The 14339-nt window shown below is 46.6% G+C and overlaps 1 protein-coding gene across 9 annotated transcripts in view; it reads right to left on the minus strand.

The window, feature by feature from the left end:
• The window catches only part of cdk8 (cyclin dependent kinase 8), a 198041-nt gene that overhangs the window by 39717 nt on the left and 143985 nt on the right, over positions 1–14339 (minus strand). For all 9 annotated transcript variants that reach the window (XM_068033588.1, XM_068033589.1, XM_068033590.1 and 6 more), the window contains 2 exons: positions 4024–4155; positions 3064–3207 (listed from right to left, as the gene is read on the minus strand). In XM_068033588.1, the coding sequence (XP_067889689.1) occupies positions 3064–3207; positions 4024–4155 (276 nt within the window). The remainder of the gene's footprint in view (positions 1–3063; positions 3208–4023; positions 4156–14339) is intronic.

Consider the following 14339-nt stretch of genomic DNA (forward strand, 5'->3'; position numbering starts at 1 on the left):
TCCCTCTATTTCTCTCTCCATGAGTCTCTCTCTCTCCCTGTGCCGACGTCTCTGTGTTCCCCCTCTTCGTCTATCACTCTGTCCGTCCGCCCCCCTCTGTGTCTGTCTGCCTCCCTCTCTCCCCCCCGCCCCACAATCTCTCCCTCTCCCCACACTCTCTCTTCCCCCCCCACCCCACTGTCCCCCTCTCTCTCTCCTCCCCCCCACTGTCCCCCCTCTCTCTCTCTCCTCCCCCCCACTGTCCCCCCTCTCTCTCTCTCCTCCCCCCACTGTCCCCCCTCTCTCTCTCTCCTCCCCCCCACTGTCCCCCCTCTCTCTCTCTCCTCCCCCCCACTGTCCCCCCTCTCTCTCTCTCCTCCCCCCACTGTCCCCCCTCTCTCTCTCTCCTCCCCCCACTGTCCCCCCTCTCTCTCTCTCCTCCCCCCACTGTCCCCCCTCTCTCTCTCTCCTCCCCCCACTGTCCCCCCTCTCTCTCTCTCCTCCCCCCACTGTCCCCCCTCTCTCTCTCTCCTCCCCCCACTGTCCCCCCTCTCTCTCTCTCCTCCCCACCGTCCCCCCTCCCCCTCACTCTCCCCCCCTCCCACTCTCCCCCCCTCCTCCTCCCCACCGTCCCCCCCTCCCCCTCACTCTCCCCCCCTCCTACTCTCCCCCCTCCCCCTCTCCCCCCCTCCCCTCTCCCCCCCCTCCCCTCACTGTCCCCCCCTCCCACTGTCCCCCCCCTCCCACTGTCCCCCCCTCCCTCTCTCCTCCTCTGTCTCCCCCCCCTCTCTCTTACTGTCCACCACCCCCGTCTCTCTCTCTCTTTCCCCTCTATTCCCTCTCTCTCTTGCCCACCTCTATCCCCCCCTCTCTCTTCCGCCCACCTCTATGGCCCCCCCACTCTCTCACTTGCCCACCTCTATCGCCCCCTCTCTTTTTCACACCCCTCTCTCTCTCTGTCACTCCCCCTCTCCCCCCCCCCCCCCCATTTCTCCTCTCTCTGACAACTGTAAAGAGTGGGAGTGGACAGCAGCTTTGTGGTTCATCATCTTTTTGAAAAAAGAAATCATGCTATCAGTTTCAGAGCTGACTGGTGCTGACATCGGAAAAGGTGTTTTCCCAAGTGCAGTCAGATTCGGGGTTTTCGAGAGGGCTTTTAAATAAAAGTCAGAACCTGCCAGAAAATGCCGAATCTGACCGCAAGTCAGTTTCACAGCTGACAGGTGCTGACGTCGGGAACAGCCGTTTCCCAACTTCAGACAGATTCGGGGTTTTCAGATTTGATAGGTCTCTTCCATTGGTCTAATACAATCTTTAACTTCCCTTGTTAGCCATGGTTGGATCACTTTTCCTGTTGGGTTTTCGTGCCTCAAAGTAATGTATATTTATTGTAAACCATGTATTAATTCTTTAAATGCTAGCCTTTGCCTGTCTACCATCATACCTTTTCATGTAGTTTCCCAATCTACCACAGCCAACTTGTCCCTCATAGCTTCGTAGTTTCCTTTGTTTAGTTTTGACCCAAGTTTCGTATTGAACTACATCACTTACAAACTTAATGTAAAATTCTATTATATTATGGTCACTTTTCTTCCCTGATTAAGCCCAGCTAGTTCAAATTTTCACTTACATTTGGCAATACTGCACATGTCCTGCTGCAGCTTTGTGCAGGTGCAAAAAAGTGGCATCCAGACTTGTGCAGAATGCTAATCAGAAGCCATCGAGGTAGGAAAAGTTACTGCAGAAAGATGACTACACAACAGTGCTCTATGAATAGCAACATTTTGTAGTTTGGATGCCTCTGCATCGCCGTCCAAGTGGTCCAAGGCAACAGAAGTACACAAAGCCCTCCATGACCCTCAAGGTCTTTCCCAATAGCATACTTCAATGGTAACACTGAAAATTAGCCAATAAATTCAAGACACTTATATTCCAATATTTTTATTTTGATATGGATGAGGAAAGTATATTGCACTCAAAGTATTGTCAGGGCTTTCCAAATCCAAAAACTGCCTATAATTCGAAATAACTGTAAAATTCAGTTCCAGGTGTTCAGTTGTGCTGTGAAAGGCTAGAGTTCTAAATGTTGTTTATGCCACATTTTATAATGAAGGAAATAAAACACTCTTTAACATGCTTCTCTCGCTGAAGTACGGCAAATCAAATTTGTAATGAGGCATCTGGGAGAGAAAGTAGTTAACCGACACCGGCTGCTCCTTCAAACAGACGTTTGGCCTGTTTGTGAGCAGCGCTAATCCCCAGTTCCATTGTTAACTGTCATGGATTTTCAAAGTGAGATATTGCAACAGTGTAGCAAGTGTTACACACAGTCTCCAGTATTTCTCCATATCCTATACCCAATATCCACCTCGAGAGGATGTAAGGCTTGGGGGTCCTCTATGTCGGGCTTTGAGCCTCAGATCTTCCATCCCTGAGTCCAGCGATTAATTAACTGAGCTATCAAACATTACCCAGTGGGCAATAGTGAACTACTATCTACCTCGTAACACAAGAGATCTCGATCTACCATTTTCAGTGCATTTATGTGAAGACTTCTGGACAATGTTCTTCAGATTCCTGTCCACCACTTAACTAAAGCAAGCAGCAGGTGGCCATTCATATTTAATTTATATAAAATATTTTATTATTTTTAAACGCCTTCTTTCTGCAAGAGAAACGCTCAGATTATTGTTAAAGCAAATTCACACCGTCAGACAGAAATGGCAAAGACAGCTTCCGAACCAGCCATTGAACTAAAGTAACCCAGTTCAGAAAAATTGAAAAGCTGTTAACATCATTTTTTTTTTGCAGAATACCGAAGTATTTATTCCTGTGCTGCTGGGTTTAGCCAATAAAACTCCATAGTCTATCCGTTTATGGAATTTAGAATAAAGCAGAGCTGCTACTTTTTAAATTCACAACTAACATTGTTACATCAAGTGTACAACATTTCAAATATGCAACAATTCTGTATATGCAGCATTAATACTATGTGATGGAATGCTCCACTGTCAGTGCTTAGAAATAACTATAAAAGCCACTTAAATTCACATCACATCAATTCAGTCAATATTCAAAACTCACCTGCTGGAAATCCCATCACATTGAATATTCTATCCAGTTGGTCATGGTGATAAGGATTACTGGTCTTGATATCCTCTTGACGACAATGAAAAATAGGCTCAGACGTTAGCAGCTCAGCAAATATACAGCCAATCGCCCAAATATCTATTAGAACAGAAAAAGTGGAGACCAGTAAGCCAAACGGATAAAACAAGTAAAGCAAGCATTGCCAAACTGCAGCTTTTCAGCTTCTGAAGATCAGAAAGCACTGCTTTCCTTTTTTTGCTTGATCATTTAGAGACATAATCCTCATTTTCAGATATTTAGTACAATTGAGCTTTATAGATTGCCAATAAATGAAGTAAATTTCATTCTAAAACAAAATGGGTTATTCTGCATTTCTAAGTAGCACCTTCTCATAGCTACCGTATTTATGCAAGTAAATTATGAAGGGTTGTTCAAGTTATAAATACAAAATTGTGAATGGTTTAACTTAAAAGTATTGAAAAGTTTCTTAGTAATGAAATTACAAAATTCAGAATTATAATCCATCTATGTTAAACAACTTTAACAGAACAACTTTGCCTTAATTTAACTGTGATACCCTTCAGCAGAGTCATAAATCATTACTAGCTTAGTGAGTATTCCTTATAAATGAAAAAAAATGAAAATTAAGTTTTAAAAAATACAAAGTTCTACATTTTAAAAGGGCTATACTAATAATTATAAGCTAAATGAAAAAAAACTTAAGATTTCACTTTGCAAATGAATGACCTTTGCATTCAGAAATCTGTGTGCATAGGTTGCTGCATAATTTTTCTTTTTAAGTTGTTTCTTAATTTTCCAGTATACATCACTTGGATAGCATAAAAACTTTAAAATGGATTCCTAATACCATAAACATTCATTTAGCTTCTTTTCCTGAGAAAGGAAAATGCTGTTCAAAGACGTTGATGTTCTCCAATTTATTTCATCACTCACCTATGGCTTTGGTATAATGTCTTGCCCCAAGCAGCAACTCTGGTGCTCGATACCAGAATGTTACTACTACTGGATCCAAGTCTGCTAAAGGCTTCAGAGGAGAATTAAACAATCGAGCAAAACCCATGTCCGCTGCGTGAAAGATATACAATGTTGAAACAGTAACTATGAACACAAATGTAACAGCACACATCATTCTCCATTTACACCAAAATACTGACTCCAGCAAAGGTGCTGTCAAACAGGTTTTTGTAAATGCACAACAGCAATGCCAAGACAATGATGCCTCAGATATTTCTCTTCCCCGCGCCCCCCCACAACCCATGTAAATCATTTCTCTCCAGAGATGAAGGAACCACAAATCCAAGGGTACACTTTTGTAAAATGTAATCTACCAGTACAGCAATGACCTATGCAGTTGTATTCTCTCACTTTCCTCTGTTTTTATGTCGAGTTTCTGTATTTTTTGTTCATCTCACTTGCTGGATTCCCTGCCCCCCCCCCACTCCCCATGTTTTTTTGCTCATACAGGCAGTCAGCAATTATTCACAATCATAAAAAAGGGAAGCAGACAGAGACTGAGCAGAGCCAGCCAGTTCCAAGAACACAAAACCAATCAACAAACACAACAGTTTGGACAATAAAGGACTCGACAGGGAATGGACAGAGACAGCTAGAACAATAAATGATTGGAGAGAGACGTATGAGGACAGCTGAGAGGGAAAAAAGTTAAGCAGGGAAAGTATGGAAACAGCTAGCACAAAGGGGATACAAATGGAGATGGCTAGAAGAACAGAGAAGCACAAATCTGGGGAATATTCAGTCTTCCTGCACAGATGCTTTACACGGAAAATGAGGGATTAATGAGACTCTCAATGCAATCGTATATTCGGAGAACACCCCGGGGACTACGGACTTTTAAGTAAATGACCATAAAACATATTGTAGTAATTAGTAGACAGTTTTAGTAGCTCAGAAAGTCAATAGAATGCTGTTTCCTCAGCTACAAATTTGCAAATGTTGAATATTTAAGATTTTTCAGGTAAACGTTTCAAGTCCAAGGATTGTTCCAGCTTTAGGGAAAATAACGTACACTTATCAAATTTCAATTATTTACTAAAATAAAGAAAACAAAATCTGAAGAATTGGCGGGAATTTATCTACCATTCATGCCACACAAGTGGTCGGCAATAACCATCTTGAACAAGAGAGAATCTAACCACCTCCCCTTCATATCGAACAGCCCTTACCAATGCTGAAACCCCCACCATCAATATCCTGCGGGTCAGCATTGACCAGAAACCTAACTGGATAAGCCATATAAATACTGTGGCAAGGAGCTCACCTCCTGACTCCCCAAAGCATGCCAACCATCTACAAGTCAGGAGTGTGATGGAATATTCTCCACTTGTTTGGACGAGTGCAGCTCCAACACTCAAGAAGCTCAACTGAATCCAAGACAAAGCAGCCCACTTGGTCAATACCCCATCCACCACGGTGCACAGTGGCAGCAGTGTGTACCATCTACAATATCCACTGCAGCAACTCGGCAAGCCTCCTTTGACAGTACCTTCCAAACCTGCAAATTCTACCACCTAGAGGAACAAGGGCAGCAGATGCATGGGATCACTACCACCTGCACATTGCCCTCCAAGTCACACACCATCCTGACTTGGAACTATATCACCATTCCTTTACTGTCGCTGGATCAAAATCCTGAAACTCCCTCCCAAACAGCATTGTGGGTGTACCTAAACCACATGGACTGCAGCAGTTCAAGAAGGCAGCTCACCATCACCTTCTCAAAGGAAATTAAGGATGGCCTTGCCAGCAACACTCACATCCCAAGAACAAATAAAAAAAATTCATTTTTGATGAGTAAGATGCCGTGTATATAATCGGCAAATCCAAGGTATATCTTATAAATGATAAAACAAATTGAGCAAGATGTAAGCAAGCACTCAGGATAAATCCCTGGATTTGGTGTGTGCCTGTGATTACGATATACTTATAATCTTGAGTCCAAATTTAGTTTAATTGCAGAGTGACCAAGTATGACACTTCAAATAGTTTCAGATCATTATTTAGTGTTACGACTGAGGTGGGAGGAGTGCACTGTCTTTTCTAGTCCCACTTCTCCGCAGGTCACAACATATATTTAAAAAATGTTTATCCAGTTCCCGATTCCGTGAATCATATATACTACTCTTTATCCCGAATAAAATACCCCAACCAGGTTTCTTTAATAAACAACAAAATTATCAGTTTATTACCAAACAAGACTTATCCAGTAATGAAGCAAAGCATTAACACACAGATTGAAATATGAAAGGTCCCTTTTTAAATTCCACACATACACACACTGCTGAATTTTATTGGGGCGCCGCTGTCATTTGAACTCTGCGGCGTGCCCACATTCACCAGCCACCACCAAGGCTCCGCGATATTAATCGCCGGGGCTCATTAGAATCACGGCGCCGAGCCGCCCTCCCCATATTACGTGGGAAGAGGCGGGACATTCGGCGCAATGAGAATGTTTTTGACAGTTGTGCAGCAGGTGCTGGGACCCTAATTTAAGTGCCCCAGCACCTGCTTCCTAACAGCTGTCAAAGAATACTTACCTGACTACTGAAAAGTGGGGCTGCTGTCAATCTGGCAGCAAAGCGGAAAGTGCTGCAAAAATACAGCAGGTCAGGCAGCATCCGTGGAGAGAGTAGCAGAGTCAACTTGTCCAAGTTCACAGACCTGAAAGTTAACTCTGCTTCTCTCTCCACAAATGCTGCCTGACCTGCTGTATTTTTGCAGCATTTTCCGCTTTGCTGCCACATACTTACCCCTGCTGTGTCCCAGTGTCTTATGAACTTGCGATCTTCTTCTCCCACTCAAGTGTAACATTCCTGCCTGTAGGCGTGCCGCACCTGGATGAATAATCTTAATTTTGCACATTCCAGAATGTGAGACTTAAATAGACCATAAAAGGTATTAGTGGTTTACAGAGAACACACTGACACAAATGGGAATGCACGGGTGTCACAGCAATGTAAATAAGTCTTTCATTAAATATTCCTCACCAACATGTGTGTCCTTTTCTCTGTGTAAATGATGTGTGCCAGCATGTAGCGCCAATGTCACATCCCTTTACACCATTGGCCCTTCAGGAGAGCTAACGTATGCAACAGCATTGCCATGCCACCATTATTCATGAGCGTCTCCACGGACTCAGTGACATGGACATTGGCAGTCAGCTGCTGCCTCTAATGGTTTACACAGGGATGCTGCAGATGTAGACTGGTGCACAGCAGGTGAGCGAGAGTGATGTGTGGCTTGCAGAGCTCATGTCGGTTCCTATGGAGCAGACAGCCTTTGTTTGATAAGCCACTTCCGTACATCCCTAGCTCACTGCTAGCCCTGCGTACAGAGCTTGGGTGCCATCCGCCCTTCAATGCTTCTTTCATGTGGTAGGTCCTCAGAGTCCTCATAGTCCGAAGAGGAATTTGTTGACGTCTCTCCTCAACAGACTAGGCTTGACCTCTATTGGGTGCGTAGTTGTGCAGAGCAGCAAAGAAAGGAGCTGGCCTTTTCGGCCCGTAGTACAGGGCATCACGCTATCCATCCAGGCATTGGAGGCACTCTTTCAGCATGCCGATCTCCTGCTCAATGCTGGCTCCTGTAGCTCAGTGGCTGGCGTTGTATCTCTCCTCTGCAGCAATCGTGGAGTCTCTCACTGATGTTGGGAGCCATGTCTGCAAAGGATAGCCCTTAACTCCAAGAAGCCACCCGTCCATCTGAACCAGTTCAGTGAACAGCCGTGGCAGCTGGGACTGGCGCAAGACCCAGGTGTCATGGCAGCTGCCTGAGAAGCAGTCACACATTCACTGCAAGCATCTGCAGTGTTCACATACCAGCTTCACCAAGATTGAGAGGGTTCCTTTAATGGTAACGTCAGCAGGTGGTAGCCTGGCAGTAGGCCTGATGGCCATAAGGGCAGTCCATGAACATTACAACCTATGGTTCTCCGGCAATGGTACCAGAACCAATGGCCCTCTGGGCCTGCCTGTGAGAATCCATCCTGAAGCGGACATCCTCACTGGCCCTCTGGTGCAGGGCATTGGTGACCTCCCTGATGCAGCAGTACACTGCTGACTGTGTGACCCCACAAAGGTCTCTGGTGGGCCCCTAAAAGGCTGCAGAGGCGCCAAGCTTGAGAACGGCTGCCACTATGAAGAACAAAGGCATAGGATGTCCACTGGAGCCCATGGGCTGCAGGTTGTCCTTGAGCAGGGCACAGAGAGGTGTCACACCCTCTCTATATGCGCAATCTCCTCTGACACTGGTGCTCTGACATCCAATGGCATGTCATGTGGGGCCTGTAGATGCACGGCAACCGTAATGGTGGGCTCCCCTTGGGGACTGCTGCTCACGTCCGGGGGCCTCTACGTGGATCGCACCTGCCTGTTGGCATTGCCTCTGGTGCATACGGATCCTCACGTGCAGAGGATCAAACAATGTAGGAAGAGCCATACCTATTTCCAGCTGATAAATAAAGTTGAACCCTGCAAGTATTCGAAGGTTCCTAACAGGGCAGGGATTGGTGTTGACGGGTCCATCAGCTGCTTTCCTGCATCAGCAATGTGGCGTACCATAGCATTGCCCTTCTTGGCTAACACTCAGTGGCACAGCATGACCACATCAAGATCCTACCAGCTGAATCGATTGCCCCTACCATCCATAAAACCTTAACGCTCCTATCCTTTCTGGAACACTCCCCACACACAGGGTGCCTAGTGTGCCATTGCCTTCTCACAAACACAGAGCGTATACTGTTAACGGAGGAATGGTACACGGTACCTCCCTTCATACCAGCACAGCTTTCCCTCCAGTAATCCCAGACCCCCTCCCGTTCAGAATGCAGAGTGCGACCCCTGTGTTACCCCCCCTCCCTTCCGTAATGCAGAGTGAGGACCTGCCGGCTTTTTAGATCAAGAACGGGACGGCACGTGACAGCTGCCCGCTCAACGAAAAATCTGGCAGTGTCGGTGGAGAGGCGGCGGGCTGCATAATCAGCAAAGGTAAGCAATCATTACCATATCACTTACCTGAAGACAGGAGCGGCAGCGGCTGGCGGACCTGGGCGGAAGCTGATCCAGAGCGGGAGCTGTAAAAGAGCGCAGGGCTTGAGGCCCTCACTTACCTGAAGACAGGAGCGGTGGTGGCTGGCGGACCTGCTCCCTCTCTCGGTGCGCGCTGAGACTCGGAAAAAAAAAACTTAGTGACATCACAGGAAATCTGCAAGGTGATTGGTTGGGTGAGTAGCAGCTGTTAGTGCATTTAAATAGCTTAAAAAAGGGGGAAAGTTTTTCTTTGGTGAAAAAAAACCTCTAGTGATAAGGTGAGTACTACTAAAATGTATTTTTTAAAATTCAGTGTAACTTATTAAGGACTTTAGATTGTAGTGGGTAGAACAAGGCCCCTAGTGTAATTAGTATTTTTTAATGAAGAGTTAATTAATTAACTCTATAAATTAATTAATCTAAGGGTAAGTCATGGCAGGAGAGCGCAGACCCGTGATATGCTCCTCCTGCGTTATGTGGGAAATCAGGGACTCTTCCAGTGTCCCTGATGACCATGTGTGCAGGAAGTCAGAGTCGTACAGCATAGAAACAGGCCCTTCGGCCCACCACGTCCATGCCGACCATAATGCCCATCTATACTAATCCCACCTGCCTGCATTAATTCCATTTCCCTCCATGCCTTGCTCATTCAAGTACCTGTCCAGATGCCTCTTAAATGTCACTACTGTTCCCGCCTCCACCACCTCCTCTGGCAGCTCATTTCAGATACTCACTATTCTTTGTGTGAAAAATTTACCCCGTTGATCCCCTTTAAACCTCCTCCCTCTCACCTTCAATCTGTGCCCTCTAGTTTTAGTCACCCGACATGGGAAACAGACTCTGGCTATCTACCCTATCTATGCCTCTCATAATTTTATATACTTCTATCATGGCCCCTCTCAGCCTCCTTCGCTACAGGGAAAACAAACCCAGCCTATCCAATCTCTCTTTATAATTCAAGGCCTCCAAAACAGGCAACATCCTTATGAACCTTTTCTGCACCCTCTCTCGCTTAATCACATCTTTCCTGCAGTGCGGCGACCAGAACTGCACACAGTACTCCAAATGCGGCCTAACCAACATTATGTACAACTGTAACATGACGTCCCAACTTTTGTGCTTAATGCCTCGGCTGATGAAGGCAAGCATGCCATATGCCTTCTTCACCACCCTGTCTACCGGTGTTGCCACTTTCAGGCAACTATGTACTTGCACCCCAAGGTCTCTCTGCTCAACAACACTCCCCAGGGCCCTGCCATTCACTGTATATGTCCTACCCTGGTTTAACTTCCCAAAATGCATCACTTCACACATGTCTGCATTAAATTCCATTTGCCACTCCCTTGCCCACTGTCCCAGTTGATCTATATCGTGTTGTAATCTTAGACAACCTTCTTCACTGTCTGCTATACCATCAATTTTGGTGTCATCTGCAAACTTACTAATCATGCCCCTTACATTCACATCCAAGTCATTAATATATATGACAAACAACAGAGGGCCCAGCACCGATCCCTGCAGCACACCACTGGTTATCGGCCTCCAATCTGAAAAACAACCCTCCACTACCACCCTCTGCCTCCTATCACCAAGTCAATTTTGTATCCAATTTGCTAGCTCACCCTGGATCCCATGTGTTCGAACCTTCTGGACCAGTCTACCATGCGGGACCTTGTCAAAGTCCGTGTAGACAACGTCCATTGCCCTGCCCTCATCAATCCTCTTGGTCACTTCCTCAAAAAACTCAATCAAGTTCGTGAGACATGATTTCCCACGCACAAAGCCATGCTGACTATCCCTAATCAGACCATGCCTTTCCAGATGCAGAATCCCTTCCAATAACTTTCCCACCACTGATGTAAGGCTCACCGGCCTGTAGTTCCCTGGCTTATCCCTGCTGCCCTTCTTAAATAAAGGCACAACATTAGCTATCCTCCAGTCTTCCGGTACCTCACCTGTGGCTAACGATGATACAAAAGTCTCTGTCGGGGCCCCAGCAATCTCCTCCCTTGCTTCCCAAAGCATCCTCAGATACACCTGGTCAGGCCCTGGGGATTTATCCACCTTAATGCGCTTCAAAACCTCCAACACCTACTCCTTTGTAATGTTGATATGCTCCAGGATATCAGTGTTTCCTCCCTTGAACTCACTAGCTTCCATGACCTTCTCCACGGTAAATACGGACGAGAAATATTCATTTAAAACCTCGCCCATTTCCCGTGGCTCCACACATAGATTGCCACACTGATCCTTAAGAGGACCTACTCTCTCCCTAGCTACCCTTTTACTCTTAATATACTTGTGGAATCTTTTAGGATTCTCCTTTATCGTATCTGCCAGGGAAATCTCATGGCCCCTTTTCGCCCTCCTAATTTCCTTCTTAAGTGTACTCCTACATCCCCTATAATCCTCGAGGGACTCGCTCGATCCCAGCAGCCAATACCTGACATATACCTCCTTCTTCGTCCTGACCAGACCCCCAATATCCCTCGTCAACCAAGGTTCCCTAAACTTGCCAGCCTTGCCCTTCCATCTAACAGGAACATGCCGGCCCTGAACTCTTCCCATCTCACTTATAAAAGCCTCCCACTTGCCAGACGTCCCTTTACCTGTAAACAGCCTCTCCCATTCAACTTTTGACAGTTCCTGTCTGATGCCATCGAAATTAGCCTTCCCCCAATTTAGGACTTCAACCTAAGGGCCAGTCCTATCCTTTTCCATAACTATCTTGAAGCTAATAGAGTTATGGTCACTGGTCCCAAAGTGCTCCCCCACTGACACATCAACCACCTGCCCATCCTCATTTCCTAAGAGGAGGTCGAGTGTAGCCCCTTCTCTAGTAGGGCCATCCACATACTGCTTCAGAAAACTATCCTGGACACACTCAACAAATTCTTCCCTATCTGATCCCTTAGCACTAAGGCAGTCCCAGTCAATATTAGGGAAGTTAAAATCACCTACTATTATAACCCTATAATTCCTACACCTATCTGTGATTTCCCTACATATATGCTCCTCCACTGCCCTCTGACTATTGGGGGGCCTAGAGTATAATCCCAAAAAGAGTACCACATTCTTATTTCTAAGTTCTACCCATATGGCCCCGCTGGACATTCCCCCTGGGATATCCTCTCTCAGTACTGCCGTGATGTTCTCCCTAATCAATAGTGCAACTCCCTCTCCTCTCTTACCTCCACCTCTGTCACGCCGGAAGGATCAGTACCCCGGAACATTGAACTGCCAGTTCTGCCCATCCCTCAACCACGTTTCCATAATAGCTATAATATCACAATCCCATGTACCGATCCATGCTCTGAGTTCATCTGCCTTATCTGTAAGGCTTCTTGCATTAAAGTTAACCTACCAGACCTTCCACGCTCCCTGTCCTGCCCCTGCCCGGCCTGCCTACTGGACCACCTTGCTTTAACCTCAAAATTTGCCTCAACTATCTCATCTGAGAGACTACTACTTTGGGTCCCACCCACCTGCAAGACTAGTTTAAACCCTCCCGAGTAGTACTAGCAAACTTCCCCGCAAGGATATTGGCCCCCTGCCAGTTTAGATGCAACCAGTCCTTCTTGTACAGGTCACCTCTGCACCAGAAGAGATCCCAATGATCCAAGTAGCTGAAGCCCTCCCGCCTACACCAGCTCTTCAGCCACGCATTCATTTGCCTAATCCTCCTATTCCTGAGCACGTAGCACAGGGAGTAATCCTGAGATTACAACCCTAGGAGTCCTGCTTTTTAACCTTCTGCGTAACTCCCTATATTCACTTTGCAGGACCTCATCTCTCTTCCTACCTATGTCGTTAGTACCAATATGGACCACAAACTCTGGCTGCTCACCCTCCCCTTTCAGAATGTCCTGCAGCCACTCTGAGTCATCCTTGACCCGAGCACCAGGGAGGCAACATACCATCCTGGAGTATCCATCTGCAGCTACTGGCAACCTGGATTACAGAGTTGGAGCTGCGGGTGGATTCACTGTGGAGCATCCGCGATACTGAGAACATCGTGGATAGCACGTTTAGTGAGGTGGTCACACTGCAGGTAATGGCTGCACAGGCAGTAAAGGGATGGGTGACCACCAGGCGGAGTAGTAGGCGCAGGCAGGTAGTGCAGGAGTCCCCTGTGGCCATCCCCCTCTCAAACAGATATACCGCTTTGGATACTGTTGGGGGGGAGGGGTTGGGGGGAAATGACCTCCCAGAGGAAAGCAGCAACAGCCAAGTTCGTGGCACCACAGAGAGCTCTGCTGCACAGCAGAGGAGGAAAAGAGGTGGAAGAGCAATAGTGATAGGGGATTCTATCGTAAGGGGTGCAAATAGGTGTTTCTGTGGCTGCAAACGAGACTCCAGGACGGTATGTTGCCTCCCTGGTGCTAGGGTCAAGGATGTCACGGAGCGGCTACAGAACATTCTGAAGGGGGAAGGTGAACAGTCAGAGGTTGTGACACACATTGGTACCAATGACATAGGTAGAAAGAGGGATAAGCTCCTGCAACAAGAATTTAGGGAGCTAGGTAGTAGATTAAAAATCAGGACCTCAAAGGTTGCAATCTCTGGATTACTCCCTGTGCCATGTGCTAGCAAGTATAGGAATAGGGGGATAGAGCAGATGAATGCGTAGCTGAGGAGATGGTGCAGGAGGGAGGGCTTTAGGTTCCTGGATCACTGGGTCGGTTCCTGGCAAAGATGGGACCTGTACAAGTTGGATGGGTTGCACCTGAACCGGAACGGGACCAACATCCTTGCTGGGAGGTTTGCTAGTGCTGTTGGGGGGGTTTAAACTAATTTGGCAGGGAGATAAGATACAGAGTGGAGGTAAAGTAGAAGGTGAGGCACAGCCAAATATAGAAGAGAAACTGAGACAGTCTGGAAGGCACAGCAAATATAGACCTGATAAGGCACAAATGAAAAATGCAAGGCTGGATTGCATATACTTTAATGCAAGCAGTCTTACTAATAAAGCAGATGAATTGAGGGCATTGATTAGCACATGGCATTATGATATTATTGCTATCACAGAGACATGGTTGAGGGAGGGGCAGGCCTGGCAACTGCAATATTCCAGGGTATGGAATCTTCAGGCATGATAGAGGAGGGGATAAAAGAGGAGGTGGCATTGCACTGTTGATCAAGGAGTCAATTACTGCAGTAAGGAGGGATGATACCTTAGAAGGTTCCTCAAATGAGGCCATATGG

Source organism: Heterodontus francisci, chromosome 6 (genome assembly GCF_036365525.1).
Source record: "Heterodontus francisci isolate sHetFra1 chromosome 6, sHetFra1.hap1, whole genome shotgun sequence".
NCBI lineage: Eukaryota > Metazoa > Chordata > Chondrichthyes > Heterodontiformes > Heterodontidae > Heterodontus > Heterodontus francisci.